Below are 18,585 nucleotides of genomic sequence, written 5' to 3' on the forward strand. Positions count from 1 at the left end.
ACTGCACTACACTGACTACTGAACTGGGCCGATGAGGTGAGGGAGAAAGAGTAACAGGTTTATAAAATACATAAAGCAAGAGTATTGAAGCACACAAGAGACTTCAATCAAGTGATTCAAATTGAATAGGTGAGTGAGTTAGAGTGCAAAACCAAAGCAATTACAATCTGATGGATTCTTTTCAATCTCTTTGTCACATATGTGTCTGTGAGTGAGTGAGTGTGTGAGTGAGTGTCTGTGAGTGAGTGAGTGTGTGAGTGAGTGTCTGAGTGAGTGTGTGAGTGAATGTGTGAGTGAATGTGTGAGTGAGTGTGTGAGTGTCTGTGTGTGAGTGAATGTGTGAGTGAATGTGTGAGTGAGTGTGTGAGTGTCTGTGTGTGAGTGAGTGTGTGAGTGAGTGTGTGAATCTGTGTGTGAGTGTCTATGTGTGAGTGAGTGTCTGTGTGTGAGTGTCTATGTGTGAGTGTGTGAGTGAGTGTCTGTAAGTGAGTGAGTGTGTGTGTGAGTGAGTGTGTGAGTGAATGTGTGAGTGTCTGTGTGTGAGTGTCTGTGTGTGAGTGAGTGTGTGAGTGAGTGTGTGAATGAGTGTCTGTGTGTGAGTGTCTATGTGTGAGTGAGTGAGTGAGTGTGAGTGTCTGTGAGTGAGTGAGTGTGTGTGAGTGTCTATGTGTGAGTGAGTGAGTGAGTGTGAGTGTCTGTGAGTGAGTGAGTGAGTGAGTGTGAGTGTCTATGTGTGAGTGAGTGAGTGAGTGTGAGTGTCTGTGAGTGAGTGAGTGTGTGTGAGTGTCTATGTGTGAGTGAGTGAGTGAGTGTGTGTGAGTGAGTGAGTGAGTGTGAGTGTGTGAGTGTGTGAGTGAGTGTGAGTGTCTGTGAGTGAGTGTCTGTGTGTGAGTGTCTATGTGTGAGTGAGTGAGTGAGTGTGAGTGTCTGTGAGTGAGTGAGTGTGTGTGAGTGTCTGTGAGTGAGTGAGTGTGTGTGAGTGAGTGAGTGAGTGTGTGAGTGTCTGTGAGTGAGTGTCTGTAAGTGAGTGAGTGTGTGAGTGAGTGTCTGAGTGTGAGTGTGTGAGTGAATGTGTGAGTGAATGTGTGAGTGTCTGTGTGTGAGTGAGTGTGTGAGTGAGTGTGTGAATCTGTGTGTGAGTGTCTATGTCTGTGTGTGAGTGTCTGTGTGTGAGTGAGTGTGTGTGAGTGAGTGTGTGAGTGAGTGTGAGTGTCTGTGAGTGAGTGAGTGTGTGAGTGAGTGTGTGAGTGAGTGTGTGAATGAGTGAGTGTCTGTGAGTGAGTGTCTGTGTGTGTGTCTATGTGTGAGTGAGTGAGTGAGTGTCTGTGAGTGAGTGTCTGTGTGTGAGTGTCTATGTGTGAGTGAGTGAGTGAGTGAGTGTGTGAGTGAGTGTCTGAGTGAATGTGTGAGTGTCTGTGTGTGAGTGAGTGTGTGAGTGAGTGTGTGAATGAGTGAGTGTCTGTGTGTGAGTGTCTATGTGTGAGTGAGTGAGTGAGTGTGAGTGTCTGTGAGTGAGTGTCTGTGTGTGAGTGTCTATGTGTGAGTGAGTGAGTGTGAGTGTCTGTGAGTGAGTGAGTGTGTGAGTGAGTGTGTGAGTGAGTGTGTGAATGAGTGTGTGAATGAGTGAGTGTCTGTGTGTGTGTCTATGTGTGAGTGAGTGAGTGAGTGAGTGTGTGAGTGAGTGTGTGAGTGAGTGTGTGAATGAGTGAGTGTCTGTGTGTGTGTCTATGTGTGAGTGAGTGAGTGAGTGTCTGTGTGTGAGTGTCTATGTGTGAGTGAGTGAGTGAGTGAGTGTCTGAGTGAGTGTGTGAGTGAATGTATGAGTGAATGTGAGTGTGAGTGTGTGAGTGAGTGAGTGAGTGAGTGAGTGAGTGAGTGTGAGTGTGTGAGTGAGTGTGAGTGAGTGTGTGAGTGAGTGAGTGAGTGTGAGTGAGTGTGTGAGTGAGTGAGTGTGAGTGTGTGAGTGAGTGTCTCTGTGTGAGTCTCTGTGTGTGTGTTTGTCTACACAGACAAACACACAGACACACACACACACACACACACACACACACACACACACAAAGACACACACACACACTTGTAAAAAATTATAAGCACAGCTGCTCTAGGTAAGTGTGTAAAATACATGTTAGAATAAATGTCACACACTCAAATAAAAAGTGAGGCAACAGGTCTTTTTCTTTTGTGTTCGGAGAATTAGGGATGTCTAAAGAACCAATACTTGTGATTCCTCTCAAAGGCAAATTCCGGAATCTGCAATAGTACTTGATGTTTTTTTTTACTAAGGTAAATACCATAGGCAGCAAACCAAGGGTGCAATTGCTCTGAAACTAAAGGGGGCAGCATATACCTACATGTATTCTAGTCTATTCTTAAATGAAGAAGAACGGCAGCTAGGAGCACAGGAGAAACTGGCTCCACCTAGACTCATTGATAAAGGCAGTAAGAGTTGGCTGACAACTGCTTTGCTCCTCACATACAAGGTCTTAAATAATCAGGCCCCATCTTATCTTAATGACCTTGTAGTACCATATCACCCTATTAGAGCACTTCGCTCTCACACTGCAGGCTTACTTGTTGTTCCTAGAGTATTTAAAAGTAGAATGGGAGGCAGAGCCTTCAGTTTTCAGGCCCCTCTTCTGTGGAACCAGCTTCCAGTTTGGATTCAGGAGACAGACACTATCTCTACTTTTAAGATTAGGCTTCAAACTTTCCTTTTTGCTAAAGCATATAGTTAGGGCTGGACCAGGTGACCCTGAATCCTCCCTTAGTTATGCTGCAATAGGTGTAGGCTGCTGGGGGATTCCCATGATGCATTGATTCTTCTCCAGTCACCTTTTTCACTCACTATGTGTATTATTGCAGGACAATACCTTACAATATAAAGCGGTTTGAGGAAACTGTTGGCAGTTGGAGGCAACTGAAATTGAACTGAATTGAACTTGGGTTTATGTGTGAAAGTAAATGGACTGGTTCTTATATAGCGCTTTTCTACTCTGTCTGAGCACTCAAAGCGCTTTATACAACTAATTCATTCACCCAATCACTTCTTCTAAGTTTAAGTGCTGAGTATCTAACATTCATACACATTCACACTCCGATGGATGCATCGGAGAGCAACATGGGGTTAGTATCTCGCCCAAGGATATTTGGCATGCAGACAAGGAGCAGCCTGGGATTGAACCACCGACATTCTGGTTAGTGGCTGATCTGCTCTGCCACCTGAGCTACAGCCACCCCATGAACTTAAACAGACTGATCATGTTAAACTTTCCAATGCAATGACAACTGATGTTAAAGACTCATGACCAATTATCACAAAGGCTTGATTAGGTTTACAAGGAAATTACTTTTTCAAACAGCATCAAGTAGGTCAGGATCGCCTTTTTTCAGTCATTATTTAAAAAGTGCATTTTGTATTTACTTAAGTGAGCTTTGTTTAAGATACAAATTTGTTTGATGATCTAAAACATTGTGACAAATATGCCAAAACAAGTAATCAGGAAGAGGGCAAACACTTTTCCCATCTTCATCGTGGTTAAGAACCTACACAGGCAGAGTTACTGGAAGTTACTAAAGCTGCTACCACAGCAGATACTTGTGTATGTTAAAGCTCTCGTGGTATTCAAAGCCCCTCGTACACATCATGATACTGGGCACTATTGGCATACTGGGCCATATGGTACCGAGTAAAATGTGGGGCTAAGTTGACACAGTGCTCAGGTTTTCCCACTGAGTTTGGGCCTACTTTTTAAACTGCATTATAACACATATATGAAGATTACTGTTCATGCAAATCTAAAATAACTGCACTTAATCAAAGCACGATTTACAGGTTGGCTGTAGCTCAAGAGGTTGAGCTACTACTAATCAGAAGACTGGTGGTTTGATCCCCGTCTGCTCCAGTCTGCACGCCAAATATCCTTTGGCAATATTAACCCCAAGTTGCTCTCCGATCCATCCGAGGTGAGTGTTACATTTAGGTGCGAATGAGGCATAAGGATACATTCTTAAAGTGAAAATCTGAGTAATTAATACATTTTTTTGTGGGAAAGAGACAAGCCAGTTTTTGAAGATCCTACCTGTAGGTGTGTGAGCATATTTTTCATATGTCTGTACATGTTCAAAGTTTCTCCTTTGTGTGGGAAACACAGCAAGCAAATCTAACAGAAACACTCCTGTTTTTTGATGTTGCAGCATGTCTCATCCTATTTGCTCTCTTTAGCTTTAAAATAACACCTTAACAAGTTCAGCTGTTCTACTTTAGTCATCAACACTTGCTGTTCTAATCTGACTTAAGTGGTGAGGTGCAGTATCTCATAAATTCCCTCCTCTTCCCTTTACTCACACTGACAAACTTTAAACTTGCTAACTTGAGGCACCTTCAGATATATTTTGGAAAGCCCCAGCAGTGACAGGGCTCAGGGATGCTGTTGTTGTTATAGAACTGAAAAACAAGACGAAACGGGTCGAGTCATTGTGAAACTGTAACGGTGCATTAGGGACTGATAAAGACCAGCAGCTCAGTCTCACAAGGCAAGAAGTGAGCAAGTCTGTGGTAAACAGCTGTTACTGTCAGGAAGCAAGTTGTCATCCCATGACAAGTCAAACACGCTGATTAATCACACTGTGTGAAAACGTTGGCCAACTGCTCTGGATAAACGCATACGATGCACCTTAAACAGCAATCAGACTAACACTTCTTGTGAAGGTCAGGACAGGAAATTACAGTCTAATTTGCATCGGTGCAGTGTTAGTGCACATAGGCACCTGGTTCTGTCTGATGCTTTTTAAGCAGTTCAGGCAATTTCTGTATAAAGAGAATAACTGCAGACAGATTCTTAAGGTGTATCTGCAAAACACCTGTGAATTTCCTGCAGTGGTCCCATCAATAGCCAGTGAAGTCAGTGGTTCCATCTTTGGGTAGAGCCAGTGATTGATCCACCAACCTTCTGCTGGTGGAAGTTTGAGGTCTAACTTTTAGCATCTACACATGTTTTTCTTTCTTTGAGTGGTTGCCAAAGTCAGAGACTCTGAGTAGGAATGTGAAAATTATTAAACAATTTCACTGCATGTGACAAATAAAGAATCTTGACTAACGCTTCCATTCTCTAACTGCATGTCTTTGGACTGTGAGAGGAAGCTGGAGCACCTGGAGACACAGGGAGAACACACAAACTTCCCACAGAAAGACCCCGGCCTGATAGTGGAATTGAACTCAGGCTCTTCTTGCTGTAAGTCAACAGTGCTAACCACCGTGCCACAGTGCTTAATAAGAATGGCTAGCTTAATAAAATGAATAAAATCAATATCGACACAGCAGGACAGCAGCTCGTTAACATGCAGCACTGTTCCATGTTTCCCTGCCTATAGCCCCATTACATATGAAGTTGGTATATTTCTGTACTCACATAACTACTCAACCTTTTTTGTTCCCTCATGTTTGTGTAATCTGTGCATTATGTAAAAAGATGAGGAATATGCTCATTTTTAATCAGTTTGTATTATTGAGTATTATTATGGATTTTCAAAGAAAGTAATTGCTGAAATTCACGATTTCATATCCTTGATTTTAAACTTGTGGCAGAAACAAAAGTACCTATAAGCATATTAAACTTTTCTTTGTTTACTTAAGTTAACATTAAATGTAGCAGTTCAACTGCAGCTTAAACACACAGTCTTTCTGGAATTAGCACTCATGAATTTGTATTCTGTAAGAAAGTTTGTTGACCTAAATTGACTTTGACGGTAACCTCAGAACATGCTGAAACAAGGAAATCACGTTGACATATGCCAAGAATGTGATTACAGTTATAGTGTCTTCATGACTTCACAGATGAAAAGGTTTTTATTTGCCTTTAATTTGGAGCAAAAGCTTCAGTGCTTGTTAACGTCTGTCATCATTAAATCAGTCAGTTAAGCACACTGTCTTTGCAGTCATTAATGTTATATCATATATGTAATTTGACACTTTAATATTAATTTTTTTGTAATGCAATTTCCTCTTCATTTATTTACATGAGTGATTTCTACGTGCCTACAGAGAACCTGGATCTCTTAGAGGTAGTTTCTGATGCTTGTCTGATAAGCAGTTATGAACGCCACCTTTAAAACTGGCCTTTTTTGATTTGGAATTGTAGGTCTGGTGTATGAGCTAACAGCTTCTTTTTGCATGACTCATCATGCACAGAAGATAAACAAGCTGCAGAGAGAGTGCTGAAGCTGCACTGAAACTGCAAAAGAGTATGACTGAGGAATGTAGGACAAATAATGATCTCAGTCTACAGTCTAAGGAGCTTGGAAAGAAAAGCGTCTGGACTTCTTAAAGTTGCTTGAAGACGTTTCACCTCTCATCCGAGAAGCTTCTTCAGTTCTAAGGTCAAATGGCCGAGAGTCCCAGATTTAAACCCAGTGGGAGTATCCCCCCAAAGAGGGACAAAGGACCCCCTGGTGATCCTCTAATCACATGAGCCAAGGTGTGAAAGCGGGTGTGGGACCTGAAGAAGCTTCTCGGATGAGAGGTGAAACGTCTTCAAGCAACTTTAAGAAGTCCAGACGCTTTTCTTTCCAAGCTCCTTAGACTACGATGACCTGGATGACTGAGAACCTTCACAGACATCTCAGTCTACACACTAGATTCTCTGCATTTGGCTCTAATACTCTAACACAGTGAGGAACGCACACACTGCCAAGACTGTGTCTCACTGCAGCTGTCAATAATAAATGAAAGGAATCCTAGAAGCAGGAAAATCTGATCACTGTGTATCTGAGTGTGATATGCACATAAAGCCTCATTACAGTGTTCTCTGTTTTCATCTGCTTCTGAGTTTTTACTTTACAAGTTTCTAATGCTTCTCCGCTTCAAAGTATAGAAAACAGGAACAGCATGTTTTAAACAAATTTTCTCCACAGACATCCACAACTTCTGGCAACCAGACAGAAAGCCTTACAATAGCTTCCAGTGGCTAAAAGGTCTCAAATTAAGGAACGACGTCATAGCATAATAGAGTGAAGACAAAAATGTATCCACTGAAACCTCTGAAGTTGATTAATTGAATTGAATTTGATTTCATTTTTTTCTCAAAGATGTTTTTATTAAGGTTAACCAAACAGAATACACACACATTAATAGCAAGCACAATAAAAAAAGAAAACATCGCAGAGGTTGTGAAAGAGAAAAAAAGCATATTGCAATGTGGTCTTAGATTCTAAGAAAGAACAGAGCTAAACTTAATTATTGTTAAGGTGGCAGTTAGATAGAGAAATATATATGTAGAAAAAATAATATAGAATAAGAATAGAATATATAAGAATAAATAAATGAACATCTACATGCAGGCTCATAGAGCAGTGATGAACTTGGGCTCAGGGCCTGAAGATTTGCAAATATTTCAGCAAGGACCCTCACAGCTGTTTGTATGTTTCGCTGGTATCGCTAATCAGAACAGATCTTTTCCAGGCTTAGACAGGACATCAGATCTCTCAGCCAGTGCGAGTGGGTCGGAACAGAAGGATGTTGAAATTATCAACTTAAATATTGAATCTCACATATCCTCAGACAGAGACATGCTTAAGTCCTGCTCACAAGCAGTTTAATGCCTGACAACCGAAGGGCCTTTAATGCCCACCAGCATGTAACAGATAGCAGATATTAACCCTTTCTGAGTTGGACGCAAAGTTAGGAACATATCTGCCGTCTTCAAAGTACCTCAGGAAAGTTCGACATCTAAGACTGAAGAAAGTGTCTAATCTGAAGATGCCTGAATAAAAGTGAATTTTCAGAGAGTTTTATAAAAGATGCAAAGTTACTATCAGTGAACAAATCCTTAAAGCACCTAGTGCTGCTTCCACACTAATCTTGAAATACAGGATTGCTTAAAGATGGTTAGAAAGGGTCATTTGATGCGATTGGATTCAAACGAGAAAAATCAGTCAGACAGAGGTGTTTTGTCATCTGAGCCCTATCCTCACAGTGTGCCAGACCAGCGGATTATCAGATGGCTGTGGAGTGGAGATCCAACTACTGCCGAGACAGATGCATCTTTAACATAATTTAACTCCACCGACACCCAGGACGCTGAATTGTCCCGATTTTGGAAATGAAACCAAAATATGCTGATCATATGTGAGCTACCCACAAACTGGCAACATTACAATGATTAAAAATGAAAATGTGCCATTATCTTACAGTGACCAAAAGCTAGGGACCACAGCAAGTGTTCCAGGTCCTGATGCAACAAAACAGCCCCAGACCCATCACACTACTACCACCATATTTTACTGCTGCTATCATGTCCCTTTTCTGAAATGCTGTATTATGTAGTGTGACACACACCTTCCAAAAAGTTCAACTTTTGTCTCGTCAGTCCACAAAGTTACCTTTGCTACTGGTCCTGGCTACTGGCAGCAGATGGCCCCGCCCCTCCCTGAGCCTGGTTCTGCTGGAGGTTTCTTCCTGTTAAAAGGGAGTTTTTCCTTCCCACTGTCGCCAAAGTGCTTGCTCATAGGTAGGGATGGGTACCGGTATCCGGTTCTGACATAAACGGTAGTAACCAGACCGAAAAGCAGCGCACATTTTGGTGCTTTATTTCGGTGCTTTTTTTTCCTGAGGTGTCATACACTTTGGATTCTAGCCAATCATTTTACCTTTCCAAGGATAGTAGGCGGGCCCAGGCACGTACGTTCTTTTAGAGCAGAGCTACAGATTAAAAATGCCCAAGGCGAAGCGGTCAAAAGTCTGACTGTACTTCACAGCAAAAGATGCAAACTCAGCAGCCTGCAACAAGTGCTTTAAGCTGGTACTGTGATACTGTGCAAAGGAGGTAACACCTCGAATCTGATGAAACACCTGGCGACGTATAGCATTTTGTTAAAAGCCGAGAAATGCGCCGTATTTGATAGCTTGCTGCGAGACCTCACACCGAGCACATCTACTGCAGGTGTGGTGCCTGTTATCGGACCTGGAATTAGCAACATCCCCCAAGAACCTGAAGAGTAGAGTCCTGGCCCCTAGCCCTGCCAGTGTAGCAGAAATGATGACGGATGATGATGGCAGCAGCAGCTGTTCTTCTCTGCGTGAGTAGCTTAATGTTGTTCGTGTGTAATTTACGTTGAGTAGGCTAACCACGTTATTACATTAATGCATGTAAGGTGAACTAGCAAACACCGCCGTAGTTACATGCGGCTGTCTTCTTGTTTGATGGCAGATACTCCCTTCACCCTGGCCAAAAAGGCTAAAATGACCAAAGAAAAAGTGGAAAACAGCTAAACATGAGAGGTTTTTGGACAAAGTTTGTGTTTTTTCCATTGTTTAAGCACTGCTTCCAGCCAAGAGTGATACCATATATGCCCTATAGCTGCAGAAAAGGCTAACATTGTTATCTTTTTTTACAAAAAAAACAGCTGAACATGAGAGGTTTTTGGACCAATTTTGTGTTCTCCATTCTTTGAGCACCGGTTTGAGCACCGTTTAAGCACCGGCACCGTTTCAAAAGTACCGGTTTGGCACCGGTATCGGATAAAACCTAAACGATACCCATCCCTACTCATAGGGGTCATATGATTGTTGTCTGCATGTATTATTGTAGGGTCTTCCTTACAATATAAAGAGCCTTAAGGTGACTGTTATTGTGATTTGGTGCTGTATAAATAAAATTGAATTGAATTAAAAATATTTTCCCACTTTTCACACAGGGCTGTGCAGGGTTGGATTTTTTCCCCTTTAATAATAATAACCCTTCATTTAGAAATTAAGAAACATTTAAGTGTTACAAACAGGAAAAAAAATGGGAAATCAGGAAGGGGGCAAACATTTTTCCCACTACTGTATAATGTTACAGTGACCCTTCTCAATTGTTCATATATATAAGATATTACTAAAATAAGGTAAACTGAACCTGACGGCTGGACATTTAACTTATCAATGACAGAAAGTTTGCAGAAGATGGTCAGGATGAGCTATGTTTTTTTTCTACCATCTGCAACTGGGTCCTGAACAACGACTCAGGTTTTGGTTCAGCACCAAATAAAACCTTCTGGTTTCTTTACCCCGTTGATAGTGCTGTTTCACCCCCATAGAAACCCCTGATGCCAAAAGGCAGTCAACACAGTGTAACAATCTCCAGGTACTACAACATGTTAAAATGTCCATTGAAACCATGTTGAAAGCATGTTTAGAGAATAGGTTAATGGAACTATCTAACAATGTGTGGTATACTTGACACAGCCTGTCCAAGAAGTCTGTATTCTGTATGTAGAACCAATTCAAAGTGTAATAGCATCAGAAATCCAACAGTATGTGTAGAATGTACTTACCCTGTGAGTACAGCAGAATCTGCATCTCCAGCAAGGTGCAGGTGAACACCTGGACCAGGTTTTCCACGCCTAGCAGAGAAAAGGCCTCTGCCAGGGGGAAGTCAGCCAGGGGAAGCTCTCCTGGCCCCGGCCTTTGGCAGACAATGGGTTCGTATATGCCGTGGAATTTGAGTGAACGCCCCGGAGCAGGCAGTGGCACCTCGTACAGGATGTTGTAAACGTAGCTCTCCAGTGGCAAGGGGGGTGCGGTTGCAGCTATAACAGCAGAGTGCATCTGTGCAAGGAAGCGCCGGCAGGCGTGCATGAAGGGCATAGGCGTGATCAGACACAAGGCTTTGGACACATAGAGCGTGTCCCGTGACGAGTCATAGCTCCCCGCTGCACGAGATAAAGACGATGAGGATGACGAGGTGGGGGAGTAACCATCATCTAAACTGCTGGCTAGTGAGTCCATGCTGGAGGAAGAAGAGGAGGAGGAAGAAGTGGCATTTGTTTGCTCAGCATTGTGCATCTGGTAGAGAGTCTGCATGGCAGAGCAGATCTGTGGGCTGGTCACCTCCTCATAGAAGGTGTGAACGAAACCATATGTTCGAGATCCATCCTCCTTGGTGATGATGAAGGAGTGGAACTGAGGCTCGCGCTGGTCTGCCTGTGTCCTGAATGACAAACCTTTGGGCATACAGAGCTGCAGACAGAAAGGGTAAACAGAAATCATCGCGTCAGTTCTGATTCACTCACACTGTAATTTTTTTATGTGTCCATAATCTTTCATTTTTCCAGATCTCAGGTTTTTCAAACACCGGTAAAAATGGTGCTTACGTTTAATTCCACAGCTGAAAATCTTACAAGAAAAAGGCAGCGATTCTCTACATGACCGTTCTCAAATTTGAATTTCTGCGGTTTTATGCTTTTGTTTTCCATTTTATTGTTATAATGAGTTCAATAAGGAACACTCGTCACATTTGTCCGCTCCAAGGTGCTGCCAGCTAAATCTAAGCTTTATCACTTCCATTCATGCCACGTACTTTAAATCTCACTGCGTCTTTGTGCAACCCACCTCCTCACCATCTCATCACTCAAGCTCCATTCAAGCCACCTTCATCTCCACCAACAGCATCTAGGCTCCAGGGGGTCCTTCCCTAATCCTTTTTACAGCTGGGGTTCTGTTTTGCCGAGACAGACCATCGGAGACTAACCGCCAAACGTCTGTCTGTATTCTGTCATTCTTTCTAATGATCTGTCCTTATTGAACTGATTTGTTTGTTGCTGTGACAAAACAAAATACCTGAATATGTTAACTACGGCACTGAGGAAGTCTTTCATTGCGTCTTATACCATACAGCCACTATTTTCAAGAAATGAGGAGAAGATTAATCATTAAATAAATTATAATTGTTGGAATTTGCTAACTCTCTATAGCAATCACAAGTAATCATATGATTACTTGATCACTTGTTGCTTTCACAGCCAAACTCTATCAGTTATTGCCATCATCAGGTTTACTTGGCTGCTGAGACGAGGGACACACTGTGGAGACAAGTCTCAAGTCACCATGTCCATGCATGTGTACATGCACACAAACTGTTATCCACAATAAATGTTTTGACAATTTGTTGACATTTGACTTCTCTTCCTTATTGTGCTCTGTGCTGACGGGCATCTAAACAAATATTTAGGCCTGATTGGATTATCCATGGGTCTTAATGAGCACTTGGAGATCATTTCCTTTCCACACCCGTCCTGCGACTCACAATAGTCCATGAACATTTTTATTCTTTTTTGTTGTTTTCTACAGAACAACTGCAAGAGTTTTGCCTCTGATTTCAGTCAGTAATGAAAGATAATGATATAAATGATGACATCTGGCAAGTCTTGTCTCAAATAAGCATTAACCAGGCTTCAGTACAAGCCTGAAGATGAACCAGGAAGCAGTAACAATCATTTAACTACGTGAGTGAGGAGCAACACAGGATATACCGGTGCAGGGTGGCTGTTCATGTAGGAGCCAATATACTTATGAGCTCCACGATGTAGCAGTTAAAGGACAAAACAACCAAATTTAAATGTCTTCCTGTTTACAATACTGATGTGAAAAAGAAATGAGGACAGCAGCAGTTCAACCTATGTGCATGGTTTATTGTTTATGGTGCAGGAAAACTGCTGAGACCTTTACAGGGTTACTAAACTGTAGAAGAAGAGTCTGTACGGAGCTGTAAGAATGAAAATGTGGCAAAACAAACACCTGAAATACCATAGAGAAAAAACACACTGAAATACTGTAGAAACTGTGTATAGTACCAGTGTACCATACTTCCACCACCCTTCACCAATCCATAGGTAAAATGAAGATGTACTCTATTGCCACAAGTATTTGCTCTCATTGCCTTCAGAAGCATATAAACTTGAGTGACATCCCATTCTTAGTCCATAGGGTGTAATATGAAGTTGGCTCACTCTTAGCAGCTATAACAGCTCTTCTGGGAAGGCTTTCCAAAAGGTTTAGAAGTGTGTTAATGGGAATGGGAATTAATGGGACAACTTTTCCAAGAGCAGATTTGTGAGGTTAGGCACTGATCTTGAATGAGGCCTGGCTTACAGTCTCCACTCTAATTCATGTTGTGGAAGCCTGAGGTTAGGACTCTGTGCAGGCCAGTCAAGTTCTTCCAAACCAAACTCACTCATCCAAGTCTTTATGGACGAGGGCACAGTCATGTTGGAACAGGAAGGAGCCATTCCCAAACTGTTCCCACAAAGTTGGGAACATGAAATTGTCCAAAATGTCTTGTAATGCTGAAGCATGTAAAGTTCCTTTCACTGGAACTAAGATGCCGAGCCCAACTCCTAAAAAACAATCCCACACCATAATCCCCCTCCACCAAACTTTACACAATGCAGTCAGACAAGTACAGTTTTCCCGACAACAACCAAACCCAGACTCGTCCATCAGATTGACAGATGGAGAAGTGTGATTCATCACTCCAGCGAACATGACTCCACTGCTCTAGAGTCCAGTGGGGCATTCTTTACACCACTGCCTCCATTGATTTGCATTGCACTTGTTGATGTAAGGCTTGCATGAAGCTGTGTGGCCATGGAAACCCGCTCCACCCGCTCGTTGACTTTTACTGTTAGCTTCCTTCAAGCTATGCAGGTTCACCTTGGTACTGGTTTAGCATCCAAAGCATTGCTGCTGATAGAGGTCATAGTAAATATAGAGCAGGACAGAAATGAACTGAACAGATCGACCCCACTGATTGGCCCATAGTTAGAGGATTTGAGGTATATTGGACCAATATCTGAACCAAATATTGGATCAAGCAAAGTCACAACTAGAGAAGCACAGAAATATGCTCTGGTACTTGCTTAACTTTCTATGTTGTTGGTCACAGATTGCAACACATCAGAGATCCAGTATGTAAAATGTGGCTTAACTTAAAGAGCAAGAATGGGAATATATATACTAGTATATTAGTATATATATACTAGTATATATATTAGTGTAATGTAAAGTTTTGAAAGGTGTGCGATTTCTGTGCCTGCAGAACATGGGCAAATACTCATTTGGTTGTATTTATTCTCTTTACTGACAGGACCATATCCATAAGAAGTGAGCAAACCTGCCTGCCATTTACAAATATATGATTTTCTTTTGCTCCCCTCCCAGTAGAAACCTAAAGAGGAGGAGATTCCAGGCAATTCCAGAGACGGTGAGATGGTAATAGGATGAAGAGATGATGGAGGTATGTAGGTAGAAGAGGAGATTTAAAGCTATACTGATAATGATTTAAAGAGCTATAATGATCATAAAAACATGGGAAAGGAAAGAATGATATTTCTGTCATTAAATGCCCTTGACATGGCATCGGGTTTCAGCTGCTGCACTGCTGCATAATGGACTGTTTCCATGTCAATGTAAGGAGAGATGCGCGGCTGAATTATTTAAAGGATGTGGTGCTGGGTGAGGTGGAAAACAAGGTGTGTACTCTTTATCCACATGGAGAGTACACACCTTTGTTTCCACCACGAACACTGTGCTGGTCATGCCTCCTTCATTCCTGTCCTGCTGTCACATGTGGTCCATCTCTGCTGTCTAGGACTACAGTTGGTGATGGTAGGATTTCTTCTGGTCTGCTGTGAGTTGCTGGAAGCTGGAGGGCTGCTATAAAGAGAACTTGCAGCAGGTGGAGAACTAGTTGACAGCCCAGTACGTTGGGCTCACCTATGCTTTAGAGCAGAGCAGGGACTGCCATCATCAAGTTTACTTTTGCATATAAAATGAGAGGTTCACTCGAAAGGCAGCTGATTACACTACTTAGTAATTTATTTATATGAAAGCACTCTAAAAATATTTTATTTGCAGAGTAGAAACTCCCTTTAAGGCACATATTTGCATGTGTGCGCATATATACCCACCTTTGCTACAGGTAGCAAGCAAAGCCATATATTCAGTACATAGCCTGTCCCTTTTTAACTGTTGTGTTGTTATAGATCTCCCTAGATGTCTAAAGACTTAAAACTTAAAAATCTATTATTTCTTCATCTACATGTGATTCATATCTGTTCATATATGTCTGGTATCTCTATCCCAAATACTGTTTGGCAGGGTGGAGCTCTTCTCTTGACAAGATTTTAAAAGACCTAAATGAAAACCATAAATCTGCCACTGTCAGTACAGCTTTAAATGTAAAACTCTACAAAATTTTGGAGAGGATTTGTATTAATTGCTTTGTTACCCACAATTCCTTGAGACCCAACTGTATTTTAAATCAAAGCCTCAAAACCTTCTTCCTCTGTCTCTAGCCAAAACCACTAATCTGCCCCATTTCCTCTAGAAATGATCCCACTGGGTTCTTCCTGCCGTACTTTTGATAGAATCCATAGTCTGCTTTATCCTCTGCCTATCATTTCTCTAGAAATCACAGTCCACGTACCATGTTAACAGCATCCTGGTCGAAGGGGTTCCACTCCACATTTTCTGGATAACGTGCCAGAACTTTGGACTTGAATGTCCTCTTCAGGGGACTCTGCTCAAAGTTTTCACCTGGACAAATGAGAAAGGGAAAATAAAAAGGTCATAATGCATCAACAAAAAAATAAATCAAACAACTTGGGCCTGAAGCTGCAGAGTCATGCTCCAGATCAGCTGAGCTCAATGCCAGCCCACCTCAGTTTTAGCTAAACTGATACCCGTTTGGCGTGCTGTTCACAAATAGCAGGATACTGTTTGCTGGTGACTCTGTAGAATGCTTGGCAACGCACCTTCACCTCATGCTTTTTCTGACTTTAGCAATGCCATATCTGTTATATTAATGCCTACTGTTCTGTGAGGGCTATTGCTGCTAAACTCGATGCTTTTCTGGTGTGCTTGTCATGTATGCAGGTGAAAAGGCAGAGATGGGTTCTTTCCCCTCTTTAGAATTTGCAAGAAGGTTTTGGGAGGTTCCAGAAAATAGGCATATGATTTTACAAACACATTACTCCAGATTACTCCAAATAAAATATCAATCCTATTTTGAACGTAGCACTGGCTCAGTAAACCAAATGGACAGAATATCTCTGTGAGCGACTGAACTGCAAAGCAGATAACACCAAGTTCACACTCTGCAGTGAGCTTTCCTGAAGATGCAATCAAAGAAGTTTTCAAAGAGATTATTAAATACTATATAATAGAAAAAACAACTCAACACTCAAGTGGTTCATAAAGGAAAACAATATACGAAAAACCTCAAATAGAAATAACTGTTCTCAATTCTGGCTAGCTCAGTCCAGTTCCAGTTAACTCAGTTCATTGACAAAGAAAAAAAAATCTTCTCTATATTTTGGTAATCCTCTGTCAATTCAAGTCTACATCATAGAATGTAAAATACCCCACTTTGGGTTTTTAATCCACGAAGAGAACCCAAAAGAAGGAAATCAAAATCCCCAAAAGTTGATTCAGTTTATCTGGATGTAGCGTTTTCACTGGGAGAAACGTTTCGTCAGTCATCCAATGAATTCTTCAAACATCTCCCAGGGCCTCGTCACTAGGCTTTGTAGCAGTTTTCGTACATACTTTTTCAAATCCAAACCTATTCCTGGCCAGTACACCAATGTTTGCATCCTTTATTAGGCTTTGTATCTGCCAAAGTGGCCAAATGTAGGGTCATCAACTAACAACTGCAGAAGGGTTCCCAGAGACAATCTGGTATGCAAACCTGAAGCTGTAAGTGTGGAAGCTGTAAGACTCTGTAGGCCTTGTCTTCCAGGATGGTGAACTTGGTAGCCTCAGTCACAGTGAGATTCCCATCATCTATTTTAGCATGGTAAATATTTTGTATTTTTGCATCTTTCTGGTTGGCTTTCCGATTAATATCGCTATTGTGCATCAGGGATAACATTTACAACAATCACTAAAGCAACATCTAATATACAAAGGAGAGAAACTTGGAAAAAACTGGCCCATTCTGGTCTCTCATACCTATAGACCAGGGGTAGGGAACTCCAGGCCTCGAGGGCCGGTGTCCTGCAGGTTTTAGATATCACCCTAGGTCAACACATCTGAATCAAGTGATTAGTTCATTACCAGGCCTTCAAGACATATTGAGGAGGTAATTTAGCCATTTAAATCTGCTGTGCTGGATCAAGGAAACATCTAAAACCTGCAGGACACCGGCCCTCGAGGCCTGGAGTTGGACACCTGTGCTATAGAGATTTCCAAACCAGTTATCTCCCCAGGAGATAACTGGTTTACTATAAGGCTGTTAACTCTAAGGCAGAAGAGAAGAGAAGAGAAGAGAAGAGAAGAGAAGAGAAGAGAAGAGAAGAGAAGAGAAGAGAAGAGAAGAGAAGAGAAGAGAAGAGAAGAGAAGTCAGGCATATGCACAATAGGTAGATAGAGGCATAAGCACAATAACGAAAAAACCCAAAAACAATAACCTGCTTTAGCCATGAAGACAAGAGGGACTGATTTGGATAACAAGTTCAAATAAGCTGACCTACATTCAGCATAGTCAGTTGTAGGATGCACACAGGAAATGAGAGAGAGAGACTAGCTAAGAGGATGAAATGGATTGAAGACTGTAATCCACATGGAGGTGGTGAGGTGATCCACGGGGCTCTACAAAGCACAGGAATGTTGGCCTAACACAAACAGATAGGGACTGGCATGATTTCTCTATCCCCAAAAGGGCCAAAAGTTTAATTTGAAACTAAATATGTGGTACGATGCGCCCTGTGCTATCTGGACAATTTCATGCTGGCCTTTAAACTCCCTAAAGCTGGTAAATAATATTAACCTAAAACTAAAACTGTGATTTTAACGGACATAATCATGAATATGGTTTACATAATAAACACATTTTCTTAGTTCTATTCAAATGTGTTTAATTGCACAGAGAAATTCATCATAATTCAGGAAACACAGTAAAGCATGAACAGATAGGTCACAAGCTGCTGATGTGCAGAAAGACCAATACAAACATGCAAAGGGAGGAACAGGTTTTATAGCTAACGCTGTTAGCATAATATTGCTGATAAGTAACAACTGGTATAATAAGTCGAACTTGCTATACTGAGTTTTCATTCCATGAGTAAAAGTAGTAAACTGGTGAAAGGGACTGTTTGGATCACAGGATTATATGAAGAACATTTACAATAATACAAAACAAGTGTCATCTCATCTCACATGAGACACATCATTTTTTGGGAGCTGCAAAAAATCAGACTGCAAACAAAGAACATTACTTTGCAAAATATGCTAGAAATCTGTTTGAACTAAAGGTAGAAACAAGATGCTTGGATGGAAATTGCTGGTGCAACTGCATGAAAAAGCAGGGCTTTAAACAAGTGGTTAAAAACTTAACACAAGATACAACATACCAGCAAGATTTTTTTTCAAATTTCTAATTCATTTAAATTTACTTATTTATTCTCTAATTTATTTGTTCTCTAATTTCTTATGTGACAATATTGTGCAGGCTCCCAAAGAGTTACACGGTAAGGTTACTTTAGTTCTTGTTTTTGTTAAAGTAAAGTGTTAAGCAGCAATGTCATAGTTTTATTTAAAAATCTCGATGGAAAACAGAACCTAGGCTATTTTGACTTATCCCATGTCACGGCGTATACTCTGCCGCTGGCACTGTTTGGTAATCGATTCATACTTCAAATTAGATAGTCTGTCATCAGTGAGCTCATTGGAAAATAGCTGATTGATGACATCAATAAATGCTGCTGCCTGCAATCACTGAAATTAACAATTTTTTAAAACATATAATTTTGAGGCTATATCACCCA

The 18,585-nt window shown here is 41.4% G+C and overlaps 1 protein-coding gene across 8 annotated transcripts in view; it reads right to left on the reverse strand.

Annotated features, from left to right (window-relative positions):
• The window catches only part of dennd5b (DENN/MADD domain containing 5B), a 75,789-nt gene that overhangs the window by 24,946 nt on the left and 32,258 nt on the right, over nt 1-18,585 (reverse strand). For all 8 annotated transcript variants that reach the window (XM_063460516.1, XM_063460515.1, XM_063460512.1 and 5 more), the window contains 2 exons: nt 15,246-15,355; nt 10,315-10,999 (listed from right to left, as the gene is read on the reverse strand). In XM_063460516.1, the coding sequence (XP_063316586.1) occupies nt 10,315-10,999; nt 15,246-15,355 (795 nt within the window). The remainder of the gene's footprint in view (nt 1-10,314; nt 11,000-15,245; nt 15,356-18,585) is intronic.

Source organism: Pelmatolapia mariae, linkage group LG17 (assembly GCF_036321145.2).
Source record: "Pelmatolapia mariae isolate MD_Pm_ZW linkage group LG17, Pm_UMD_F_2, whole genome shotgun sequence".
NCBI lineage: Eukaryota > Metazoa > Chordata > Actinopteri > Cichliformes > Cichlidae > Pelmatolapia > Pelmatolapia mariae.